The following is a 13,596-nucleotide window of genomic DNA, read 5'->3' as shown; positions in this document are numbered from 1 at the left end:
CTTCAATTTCTTGGCTTTGAGTTCAATTTTTTTTCTCAATTATCAAGAACAACCAAAACACCTTCGTCCCGAGTAACTTGGGACCACACAAAAATAGCTCTGTTGTTGACGGCCTTTGCCGAAAGACTAGGTTTCATCATTGATTTCAACAAATAGTTGAGGTAAACTCCGCGATTCGGCGCTCATAGACCGATTCAGATTAAAGCTGTCAATTGGCCGGCCCGGCCAAAAAAATGAGGCCCTTAGCAGGCCCGGACCTAGGCCCAACCCGGCCCAATAATGAAGGGGCCCGGGTCGGCCCAACCCAAAGTAGAGAATCATGAGGATCAGCCCGAGCCCAGGCACAAGGCCCTCTGGTTCACTGGCCGGGTCTGGTCCTAGGCCGGGTCTGGGCTTGGTCCTGGGCTTGGTTCAAGTTTGGTCTTGGGACTTGCTTGGGGTTTATTTTGGGCCTGTTTTGAGCTATTTTGAGCTTTATTTTAAAGGTCTTGTTTTGGGCTATTTGTTTTTTAATTGTTTGACTGCTTAAGGGCCTATTTTGAGATTGAGATTGATTTGTATTTTTTTTTTGTATATAAAAAATTGATAAATTATAAAAACAAAATTCCCAAAAAAAAATTATTTCATAAATATAAAAAGAATGACAATACTTAACCGCCTTCATTAAAAACTTTTCTAAGTAAAACCCAGAAGATCGGGATAAAAACTTAGTGAAGGAAAAGAGTACGGTTTGAATAAATAAAAAATTACATGTGACTACTTAAAGAAGCATAAACTTCATTCTCTAATATTGTAAAGTACAATATTCATTTTCTAATATTTTAAAGTACGTCGCAATCGAGTCTTTATAACTGTTTTGTTTTCGCCTTCTTGCATCCTCTCAATCCTTTAAAACACATTAACCTCGAGGAAAAACTTCGGATTCAAGGCCCCTAGGCCAAAAAAGACAGAAGAAAATTAATTTCATTTTTTCCCTAAATTTCTCTTATAATATTTTACCCGTGGGGGTTTAATTTTGTTTTTTTTTAATTCAATATTAGAATAATTTGGTACGGGATTTTGTCCATTGAAAAGGCCAAACGATTTAGGCCCATTTTCAAAGGCCCACATGAAGATATATGAAGCCGTGAACCAAGCCCAACCCGTTTCAAGTGCCAGATCGATGACGAACACGGATGAACGATCAGCTCGATGAAGGCTCAATTATAAACGGTAGACATCTCAATTAAGGACATCTCCAATGGGAATCCTCATTTTGAGGATCATCAAACCTAAAAATGAAGGCTAAAAGGCCATCTACTCCAATGAATACCCTCGTTTTGAGGATCCTCAAACCTCACAAATTTATTTATATTACATATTAGTACATAATATTTAATAATATTGAACATTGTTATACCCTCGTAAATAATAGTAAAACATACACAATATGGAGTTACATTTTAATAAAAACATAGATTAAACATAAATATTACTATTTAACTAAACATAAATGAAATTATAATATTACACACAAATAATAAAAAACCATACTTTAATAATAGCATGTGTTATGTTTTTTTAGGGCCCATTAGGTAAATAGCCACATTTACAGTTTGACATTGTTAAGTAGCCAACGTTTCGTAAATCTTAAGTAAATAGCCACTTTCATATATTTACAAACGTAAATCTTAGGTAAATAGTCACTTCCATTTATTATGCACGTTATCTTTATGGCTATTTATCTAAAATTTACGAAACGTTGGTTATATAACAATTTCAAATGTTTTAATTGGTTAATTACCTGATTTTTTTGTTTTTGTATTCATCCACTAGTAAATATATCAAATTATTAAATTAAAAAAATATACTTATAATATTTTTATATTTGTGTATCAAAAAATAAAATATTTGATTAAATTTTAGAAACGGGATAAATTTTAACAACTTATACAAAATAAAAGACTAAAACATATTTACACAATAATTTTTTAGAGTGTGAACAGTGGACCCTCAAATTTGAGGGTCCAATGTTCAAACTCTCAAAATGAAATTGTGAGGATCCACAATAATATATATTGGAGCACCCAAAATCCTCAAAATGAAAGTTTAACTACTCCCATTGAAGATGCACATTTTTTTGTTAAAACAACATCAATTCAAAGAATCGGATTACAAACCATAAAAAAAGATGAAAAAAATACTTAATATTCATAGAATCATCAAATCATCACCAAATTAAGTAAATCACTAGAAGAATTTTGTTTTGTCGTAGAAAAGAATAATAGCGTGATAATATAAAGAAGAAACAATTAAGGAGCGTAGAATCAGTATTTTAAAATAGATGTGCTATTTTTTAATTTAATAAAATTTGAAATAATATTTTAAACTAGATAAAAAATGATTAGTTCGCATAGTTTTGTCTGGTTGTAATGTGTAGAGCTTTAAAAAAAACCTCAATAAATATAAAAGATAATGTTGTTGTCTTAAAATATACCAATACATAAATATCTATATTTTGCCCAAATTCAAGAGGTCGGCGCCCAAATTCCTTTACCTCGCGGCGCGCAGTATGAAGGTCGCGGCGCGAGGTAGACATTTCCACAACATTGTTGAACGCGCAAGACGCTCAGAGATTGAATTGGGATGAATCTCCAGACCTCGCGGCGCGCAGTAGGAACGTCCCGACGCGAGGTTGCCGTCTTTCTTGACTCCTCCTTTGCTTTTGACTCGTTTTCGATCTTGGATGCCTTGTTTTGTACAAATTTGCCCATAATATCATAAAAATCACATTTTGACCTGAAAGCCCTCAAAACACACGAAAAACATTAAAACTACTCAAGAGCAAACTCGGATTTAGTCGGGATGATAAGAGTTTTCTATGTATGACACGCACCTATTACGGTTGCACCGATCCGATCGTTCGAATGTCAGAAATTCAGTTATGCATATTAATTGTGAATGTTAATTCAATTAACCGTGACGAACCTCATCCGGAAACGATCTCGAACATCAACGAGTCATGCGGCTGCATAGATCCGACCGTTTGAAGGTGGGGTTGAGATTTCGCCATTTGAAACTTTGATTAAAACTCGGATTCCGGCGCCGGAGACGGCGGATATGAAAGTTAATAAGATTTATTGTTGTTCTTGTTGCAGTTAATAAGATTTACTGTTGTTTTTGTTACGGGTAATGAGATTTACTATTTTTCTTGTTACCATTAATATTATTTACTCTGACAGTTAATAATAACAATGCTTAATGGTATTATTGGAATATTGGAATGTTATTATAACAAATTGATTACTTTCCTACATATGTTAATAGTTAACCTATAATTTTAAAATAGGGGATTATTTGGGTTAGATATATAGTATGCCCTTTATTTTATTTTATTGTTTTTTAAGGGGAAAAAACAAAAAACAATTTCTAGCAGGCGAAGTTCGAATATTCCTCACGAGTTCATTTCTGTATTTGCGAACGACGACTTTCACAGTTAGAGAGCGCTGAACGCCGAAGCTTGTTTTCTCTCTCTACGTTATCGTCTTCTCTGGTAATTTTTATTCTTTGTACAATCCAGTCTTTCCTTTGATCTCTCCGTAATTCCATTTTTCTCGTTTTCTTTTCTTTTGACTTATCAGAATTGTCGAATTATTGCGATTAATTCAAGTATTTTGGTTTCAATTCCTTGGATCTCCTCAATATTCAGACTACCTTTCGTTTTCTTTTTTTCACTTGCATTTTATCGGAATCGAGTGATTCAATGGAGGCATTGGTTTTCAATTGTCTGGTATCACTTGGTTTGCCTGTGGCCTTCTCTTGAAATAAACAGTTTCTTGTAGTTTGTCAATGATATTGGAAAAAACCAAAAGGAATTCTTTTAAACCTTGTATATTTTGGTCATTAGCTATACATACCCTGTTTTTGCTCAATGTTATCGGTGATTATTGTTAGGGTTTACGGCTCCATGAATTTATTACTTTTTATTGTACAGAAATCAAAGCAGCAGAGCCAAATTTTGGAGTGAGACTCTTTTGTGAGAAGTGGAGAGTGTCGAAATCTCTTTAAATCTATAGCCGACCCGTTTGCTGTACTAATCACTTCTTCGAGGGTTTCCTTGTTGAAGAAGAGCATTCAAAATTCAGCGTCCAGGCTCAGGGGGCGAATTGCCCCAAGGCAGCGAGTACAACCCTTTTCCTGTAGCTAGAAGGGTGAATTCATCCCATACAATGGCGATTGAGGATGATTTGGAGGAGGGAAATCTGTTGCTCCCTTTCCAGGACAGGCCAAGAACATTCCCGAGCATGCGAAGCAAAGCTTATACACCATTGGTAGGGTCATCCGCTCAAGTTTATTCTTATTTTAGCTTATGCTCATTCTGGATTCTTCAAGAGCTGGATCTAAGCTCTCAAATATATCCTTTTTTTCGGCTTAACTTTTTGTTCCGTAGCATGTAGTTTTTCTAGTTTCTCTCATGAGCTCAGCTAGATTATTGAATTTCGGAGAAGGATGTTTGAAAGAAAAAAAGAATAATTTGGCTGTCCCCAGAAAGCCGTTATGTTATTTAATTGCACTCGGCCAAGTTTATATGTAGAACATTTGGATTCTGAAATAGTTTTTGTTTGATTGATGATCTTGATCAGTGTTGTGCCACTTTGTTCTTTTGTCCATGCCATGGTTTTTGTATATTATTTTCTATCATATGTTTCTCTCTTTGAACTTTTTCTTTTGCTCGTTTTCCGGTCATCTATGTGCATTTTCTCATGTACTAATGATTTTTTTTGTTGGTGTAGATTTTTCGGATCATACTTGGAATAAATTTTCGCGTTTTTCTGATACTGTTGATCTTGGGTCTTGGTTTTGTCGTTTACATCGGAGCAAAAACTTCTCCTATCATCTTGTTCGTCTTTGCAGTTTGTATACTCGCCTTTTGTTTCGCAATTTATCTTACTAAGTGGGTGCTATCGAAAGACGAAGGGCCTCCTGAGATGGTTCAGGTACTTCAATATTAAATTTATTTAATCATGAAGATATGATGTGTCTATCTTACCCAAAAAAATAAAAAATCATGGTCATGATTTTCTAGTGTTGCAAGTTTTTTTTTCTTTATTATTTTTTCGAATATATGAATTGACCTTGGAGTAAACTTTCGTTCTTTTTGTGTTTTTCCCTTTAGATATCTGAGGCGATACGTGATGGAGCTGAGGGTTTCTTTAGGACCCAATATGGAACTATTTCTAAGATGGCAGTTTTGCTAGCTTTGGTTATCCTTTGCATTTACTTGTTTCGCGATACAACTCCTCAACAAGAGGCTTCTGGTATTGGGAGGTGATAATAAAATTCTATTCTCTTTTAATCATTCTACAATGCCTTTAGCTCAATACTTATTTACTGTAGTAAACATGCTTCTGTAGGTCTTATTCTGCATGTATCACTGTAGCAGCATTTCTTCTTGGAGCTCTGTGTTCAGGTGTTGCAGGATATGTTGGGATGTGGGTTTCTGTTCGGGCAAATGTCCGCGTCTCTAGTGCTGCTAGAAGATCTGCTAGAGAGGCGTTGCAGGTTTGTCTTTCATATGTTTTTAGAAGCATCGCAAGACAAAATTTAAGTGAATAGGCAGTGAATGGTGCAGTTGGAGACATTATACAGAGTCTGGTTGGAGAGGAATAAGAACATGTTTGAGGGATTGGAAGCGGGGGTATAGTAGGGGATCTGAGGAAAGTCAAATTTTGAGTGGCCCTTTGGCTATATTCCAGCAAGGAATTTAAGGATTTTCTATCTTATATTTGTTTTGTTTGTTTAGTTATTTAGTCAGGGACTGAACCACCTCTCTTTATTATAATTGTTCAAATTAAAATTTCTCTGTTTCTTAAAATAAAAAAGAATTACATAAATTACAACGGAATATTTAATATGCAGATAGCTGTTCGGGCTGGTGGTTTTTCAGCTCTGATTGTCGTTGGGATGGCTGTAACTGGCATTGCCATTCTGTATTCCACATTTTATGTTTTTTTGGGAGTGGATTCACCTGGTTCAATGAAGGTTACTGATTGTAGGTGTTCTCTTTTCTTACTTCATACAGCATAATTATGAATAGACCATGCCTAAATGATCGTTTTATCAATTTTAAAAGGAATAAGCTCAGTGTAATGACTTGCTATCCTTTCTTTTCTCAAGATTAAATATGTTTAAATACTTGCATCATTTTTTTTTATATTATATGTAGTTAAAAGGAAAACAACATTTGATACTAACGCATTCATGAAAACTTGTTTAAGCTGATTGTATTATATCCATCCTGGACTTCACGTGATGCTGGACTTTTATTTATTTCCTCTCCAGTACCGCTTCTCCTTGTTGGATATGGATTTGGGGCTTCTTTTGTTGCCTTATTTGCTCAGTTGGGTGGTGGAATATACACAAAAGCGGCTGATGTTGGTGCAGATCTTGTTGGAAAAGTAGAGCAGGGAATTCCCGAAGATGACCCTAGAAATCCTGCTGTGATTGCAGATCTGGTAATTATTTCCTCATTTAGTATGGCTCACACGCTCTTGATAAGTGCAGATCAAATGTGTATGCATGTGTATTTTCCTCTGAAATACTTTAGTGACTACTGATAGAGGTCTGAGAGTGATAAGATCCTAAAGAAGGGAAACAAAAAGCACCAACTGATCACCAATTATTTGGACAGAGCCAGTGTGCACATGTATATGACTTCGGCCAAAAAATTTGTTTGTTTCCAAGCACGTTGCCTAACAAAATGTCATGTTTAAATTCTTAAAAACACATATAGTCCACAAATTTTCCCTTATTCTGCTGGTGCTAACTTACTAATTTAAGTTTGTTTTCTGAAATAATTTGGCAAGGTTGGAGATAATGTGGGCGATTGTGCAGCTAGAGGTGCTGATCTCTTCGAAAGTATTGCAGCTGAAATAATCAGTGCTATGATACTTGGAGGATCAATGGCACAGCGTTGTAAAATTGATAGTAAGTAGCTTTGGTAATTTGTTTTAAAAAAATGATAATTCAACCAAAGCCTCAATCAATTATTCTTGTTTCTGCAGATCCATCCGGCTTTATATTGTTCCCTCTTGTTGTTCACTCATTTGACCTCATAATATCATCCGTTGGAATTCTTTCAATAAGGGGTACACGTGATTTGAGTGCGAAGTCTCCTATTGAGGATCCAATGGCGATTCTCCAGAAAGGATATTCAGTGACTATACTCTTAGCTGTACTGACTTTTGGTTTGGTAATGCTTTATCTCCAACTGAAACCTGTTTTGCATAAAATATCAGTGCAGTTGTCACTCTGGTATATTCCAAATTATTTATATCCTTTATTGGGGGAAACTTTGACACCCTAATCATAATTAGTCTCATGTATTGAGGACAACAGGTTTTCTAGTCACTTCTGTATTTTTTTTTTTTTGGTTGGTAACCCACATTTTTGTTTGAATGTCATAAATTATATTTTCTATGCAGTCTACCCGTTGGTTGCTTTACACTGAACAAGCTCCTTCAGCGTGGTTTAACTTTGCCTTATGTGGGCTTGTTGGTATCATCACGGCTTATGCTTTTGTCTGGATCACCAAGTACTACACCGACTACAAGCATGAGCCAGTTCGCACATTAGCTCTTTCGAGCTCCACTGGTCATGGGACAAATATTATTGCCGGTGTCAGTTTGGGCCTGGAATCGACCGCTCTTCCAGTTCTTGTTATAAGTGTAGCTATCATCTCAGCCTTTTGGTTGGGTCACACATCGGGACTAACGGATGAATCCGGGAATCCAACGGGTGGGCTTTTTGGGACAGCTGTAGCAACAATGGGAATGCTTAGCACTGCGGCCTATGTTCTCACTATGGATATGTTTGGTCCAATAGCTGATAATGCTGGTGGAATCGTAGAGATGAGTCAGCAGGTAACCTTGTGCTAATTCTGATTTCACTAAATAAACTTGGTATAATTTTAGATCCTGTATGTGGTCTTTCATTTATTGTTGTTGCTTTCATGACAAAAAACTACAAATCTTTTGTTGCAGCCTGAAAGTGTTCGGGAGATCACTGATATTTTGGATGCGGTAGGAAACACTACTAAAGCGACAACTAAAGGGTTTGCTATCGGATCTGCTGGACTTGCGTCTTTCCTTTTGTTTAGTGCTTATATGGATGAGGTCTCCACATTTTCTCGTCAAACTTTTAACCAGGTAAGACTTCTATTTTTCCGTAGTGATTACATTTCCGGTCTTAAACTCTCAGACTCCTTTCTCTCTCTCAGGTTGATATTGCCATTCCCGAAGTTTTTATTGGTGGATTATTAGGCTCTATGCTTATTTTTCTATTTAGTGCATGGGCTTGTTCAGCCGTTGGCCGAACTGCTCAAGAAGTTGTAAATGAAGTTAGGCGACAATTCATTGAGAGGCCGGGTATAATGGTTAGTACAATTTTTCTCGAAAACCTTTGAAGGATTTCCCAAATGCATGTTCATTTAGTACTTTGCTGTATTTATCTTGTTCCGGTACCAAATTTTAAGTGATGTTATTGCTGCAGGATTATAAAGAGAAGCCTGATTATGGTCGGTGTGTTGCTATTGTGGCATCTGCGTCGTTGAGAGAAATGATAAAACCTGGTGCCCTAGCTATATTTTCGCCGATTGCAGTTGGTACGTTATTCATGCGTCGTATTCATTAGTTTCGGTTCAGTGAATTTATGTTAAATGCAACTCCAATTCCCACAATTTAGAAGTAACTTAATCTATATCAATTTACCAATTACATCAAATTTTAGCTGCAAATATCCCGAATGGACTTTTATTTATTTATTTATAAATAGGCTATGATATTTAAAACGAATGTGGAATGCCCCTGAATTCTTTTTCCATTGATTGCTTTATCTGTTGATGTGTCAAGTGAATTAAGGTGTTGCGTATATCATCATCACCTGAGCTAAACTGTTGGCAGTTGAGATTATCGGGAGGAAAACATAAGTTCATATATAAAATTGGTTTAATTTTATTTGACGTTCTTTCTAGCGATTCCTATGAAAAGTTTTATTTTATTTTTATTTTTCTTCTCTACACAAGCTCTTATTGCATCTCTGAGCAACAGAAAATATGTCTGCCCATGCGAATTGCAGGTATTTCATTCCGTATTTTGGGATACTATACTGGACAACCTCTGCTTGGTGCTAAAGTCGTCGCGGCAATGCTGATGTTTGCAACAGTTTCGGGTATTCTCATGGCTCTTTTCCTGAACACAGCAGGCGGTGCCTGGGACAACGCTAAAAAGTACATCGAAACCGGAGCTCTTGGTGGCAAAGGAAGCGATGCTCATAAAGCAGCAATTACCGGAGATACGTAAGTTACCTTGGACACACCCTACTCACTTACTAAGGCGACGTAGAAAACAGTTTGATCCATTTCTGCTCCAATATCTTCTTTTTTTTCTCTCTCTCTCTCTCTCTCTCTCTCTCTCTCTCTCTCTCTATGATCCATTTAATAAATTCGATCCTGACCCTCAAAAAGAAAGATCGATTATGTGGCTGTTCTCTAAAACAAAATTTTCTTCTACAAGCTATCCTGAAAATGTGTGAATCAATCGTTCCAATTATTTTCTACACTCTTGGCTTTGTTCTAAACATTTCAGCTTGTACCATTTCTATGATCAACATTTTTCCTTACTTTTTGATGGGAATTCACATCATTAAATATAGATTTGCATCTTGAAGTGCAATAGACAGGGAGATCTTTAGACTTTAAATAAGCAATAAAATGTTATTTTATGAATCCTAACTAACATCGGGTACTTTTCAAAATTTTATTTTCTCAATCTACTTTCTGCTTCGATTGATTTTTTTCTTTCTTTCTGCTCCTGCAGTGTTGGAGATCCGTTTAAAGACACCGCTGGGCCTTCAATCCATGTCCTCATAAAAATGCTTGCAACAATCACTCTCGTCATGGCTCCCGTGTTTCTCTGAGTTGCTTATACAGACTTGTTACGGTAACGCCAAGTTATCACACAGTTTTCCGACTAATTAGCAGTGAAACCGAGGTGTGCCTGATGTGATCATATACAAATCTTCCTTCACTTGGATCATAAATAATGAGATGCCAACTTACTGTTCATTTAAGTGAGAACATTATACACCTAGTTTTCATATTTCGTGACAAGATGTTTTATAGACTATCCGAGAGTTCTGTTAAAATGCTGTGAGAGTATAGTACGCGTTATAGGCTCTAATGACTTTTTGGATTACGGTACATTGACCCTTAAATTTTTATTTTGGCAATCTTGACGTCTCTAATTTTATTTGTTGCGCTGAAGTCCAAATCACTAACAGTTGTCAACTTCTGAGTGGAAACCATCATCTGCAACTCACATGTCTAGTTTAACAAGGGGTACTGATATCGATTATAACTTTATATTGTTAAATAATATAAATATAAATAGAAACCCATAATTCTCAATATATACTCTATTCTCTCTTGGTGTCCTCCCCACTCCAACTACATATGAACTACATATGTATCCCATTCACTTTTGTTTTGTTTTTTTGTTATTTATTTATTTATATAATATTACATATGAACTCTTAATATAGGTGGAAAAGCACAACCTTTTTAATTAAGCTCTCTACTATTTTGATCTTAAAGCTAAAAAAATCAGGCGTCATGGGATAAAGATAACGAATAATCCACTATTTTGTCATCATGCTTTAATTGAAATATTCTACTATGTCATTCTTTCTTGTTCTCAGCGATACGACACACCCAATAGCTACCAAACATTAGTAGAGCATCAATCTCAGGGACGTCATTGCGTCAATTTAAAAATAAGTTAAAAAAGGAATCATATGTTAAGCAATGATTTATAAAAATATGTCCGGGCACTGTTGTTACTCCTCAATGTCCTCGCGAGCTTCTAACGCCCGGGTCCATCTGCTCACATGATTAGGAAATTCTATATCCCTTTCACACTCGTATAAATATTTTTTTTTAAACAATCTCATTTCAAAGTTATGTAGTATTCTTCAATCCCAAATTTAACGTCAGCAAATTGGATTACAACTATGGAAAAAGTGATTTTTTTTTTATTTTTTTTTATTTTTTAAATTCGGATCAATGATCCATAAGAATTCAAGCGTAAACTGAAATATTCAATTACTATTCCGAATTCTCGTCATCGTTGGTGTTTGAGGAATGGAAAAGTAATTTTTTTTAATTAATGACACTTTTGCCCTCTGATGTATGGCGTTCCTGACAATCCACCGTCTAATATATAAAAACGACCATTTTTGGCCTCAATATTATGTGCTATAACGTAGGTGGACCTTCCGTTTGATTGAAGCCCAAAACGTCAGTTAAAGTGGCACATGTTAGGCACATGTTTAGGATATTACCAAAATGTCCTTATAACATTTTGAATCCATCTCCCCCAAATCAATTTCTTTCTTCTTCCCCAAATCGAATCAGCTAGGGTTTCATTCTTCATTTTCAGACTCGAGCTGGAGGTCTCTGTGGCGTGGCGTGAGCGACGAATCGAGTCCAAGGTGTGGTCGCGATGGAGAGTAGTCACAGTAGCGCGTCAACTCGCAAGAAAGGCCTCGTGATTGTTGACCAGGTGGTGGTGCCGCGGCCAACTTGTCCGTGCGGTTTGAGTGCTGTCGAGAGGTTATCACGGACTGGGCATAATCCTTCAAGGCGATTTCTCGGATGTCCTCTGTACAAGGTAAGTTTCTCGTCTCTATATATTAGACAATGCGACATGGCATTTATTTGGCGCTGAGACCATGGTGTATTATCTTGTCGATAAAAAAAGGACCAGTGTATTATTACCCTTCAAGCAAAAATAAATCAAAACCAAATTTTGTTTCTCGTCTTATGCTCAATAAATCTGTTTTGATTGTGATCTTAGAATTTACTCTGCATTTTAATCGATTTCTCAATGTCTACTAGTATCAATATGTTTGCATTTTATTCGATTTCTCAATATGTCTGCATTTTTTTTCTTAGTACCTGCCACTGTCTATAATATTCATAGAATCGAAAGAAATTACATATTTGAGATTGTACAATGTATTTCGAAAGTAATATTTTAGATTGTTACTTGTATTCAACAGAATATATTCAACAGAATAGAAACGAGATTGTACAATGTATGTCGAAAGTAATATTTGAGATTGTTACTTGTATTCAACAAGATAGAAACTCACAAGGTTGCGGCTTCTTTGAATGGTTGGACCCCCCTACGTCACAGTCGTCGCAAGTTCAAGACGGGATTGATGTACATGTACAGGATTTGGCAAATGACATGAAGATCACCGATATTACCGATAACATGATGATGTTGATAGCTAGTGAATCTTTGAAAATAAAGATACTGCTTTGTGTGATTGTCGTTCTTTTATGTATGATTTTGATCAAGTAAAATCAAGTGGAATTGACAATGAAGTTGTAATGATATTTTGTGACAATGAAAATGGCGTGTTCTTGTATTTGATGACATTACTTATGGTATTGACAACAAGTGATTATTGACTGAAAGAAATTGAGAACGAATTTAAACACAATCACAAACTCAAACAATATAAATTTTATGATTCAAAATATTGTTTGCTTACATAGCTTTCCAAAACAATATAGTATACTTAAGCTATCGAGTAAGCTCAAAATATAGTTTGCTTACACAGCTTTCCAAAACAATATTAGTATAATTAAGCTATCGAGTAAGCTCAAAATATAGTTTTCTTACACAGCTTTCCAAAATGATAGAGTTAACCTATACAATATCAAAGTTTTATAATATCATGGAAAAAAGTCTCCGACGCTCCATTTGCACTGTGTTGGTGTTGCGGCGAGTCCTAAGCCGAGGGCTTCTCTGAAAATGTAAAAACAATAGTTTGTGAAATGTAATATGGTCATGGACAATTAAATCCGAAAATACATACCCTAAATCCAGTAGTTGCTGCTGTGGAAGCTCGGGTTGGTTGTGACGGTGCTGCTGCAGTGGAAGCTTGGGTTGGTTGTGACGGTGGAGGTGCTTGATTACTTGTTGAGTTAGTCCTCGCTTGTCGCTGTTAATAATTCCATAAGTCAATGTGTATTCGTACATATAGTATATCAGAATTTTGACCATGTTTACCTGTTCTTGTTGCTCGCGTCTGAAACACGTACGAGTGTTATGACCGTCTTTACCACATCGGGAACATGTTGTGGTCATATATCTCCTTGTCATCCGTGAGCCTTGGCGAGGAATAACCTCATCGTGCTCAAGCCTCCTCAATTTTTTTGGCCTACCAGGCTTTGCCCTATCTGGTGGCATCTCCATAGGTGTAAATCTAGTCTTCGGCCACTGATCTGTCGGATTAATTGGGTTTATCTTGTGTTTGTACGTGTTCTGGTAAGTCTCCTTTTTGTACTAATGTGAGACGTAGTTCATTGGATCTTCATGCCTTTGCCAAATACATCTAATGGCATGCGAGCATGGTATACCTACAACATAGTTTACATGTTACACGATAATAATTGAAAGGATTGTGTATACCTACAACGTAGATTCATACCTGACAAATCCCAACGTCTGCATGAACACGTGTGAGCAGCTACATCAACTTTGTACA

General features: G+C 36.2%; 1 protein-coding gene across 1 annotated transcript; it reads left to right on the top strand.

Moving 5' to 3' along the window:
* The first annotated feature begins 3,389 nt into the window (after window positions 1–3,389).
* On the top strand, window positions 3,390–10,266 carry LOC149402307 (pyrophosphate-energized membrane proton pump 2). The gene is made up of 15 exons (XM_089609025.1): window positions 3,390–3,532; window positions 3,974–4,310; window positions 4,773–4,976; window positions 5,156–5,307; window positions 5,394–5,541; window positions 5,899–6,031; window positions 6,322–6,494; window positions 6,846–6,966; window positions 7,044–7,231; window positions 7,464–7,901; window positions 8,022–8,186; window positions 8,258–8,413; window positions 8,530–8,641; window positions 9,115–9,334; window positions 9,855–10,266. The coding sequence occupies exons 2-15, from the start codon at window positions 4,209–4,211 to the stop codon at window positions 9,952–9,954; spliced, it is 2,412 nt and encodes an 803-aa protein (XP_089465151.1). The 5' UTR covers window positions 3,390–3,532; window positions 3,974–4,208; the 3' UTR covers window positions 9,955–10,266.
* Window positions 10,267–13,596: the final 3,330 nt, after the last annotated feature.

This window comes from Urtica dioica, chromosome 3 (genome assembly GCF_054948205.1).
Source record: "Urtica dioica subsp. dioica isolate 48M chromosome 3, U.dioica_male_clone48M_v1_H2, whole genome shotgun sequence".
Lineage (NCBI taxonomy): Eukaryota > Viridiplantae > Streptophyta > Magnoliopsida > Rosales > Urticaceae > Urtica > Urtica dioica.
This window is presented reverse-complemented; position numbering and strand designations above follow the sequence as displayed.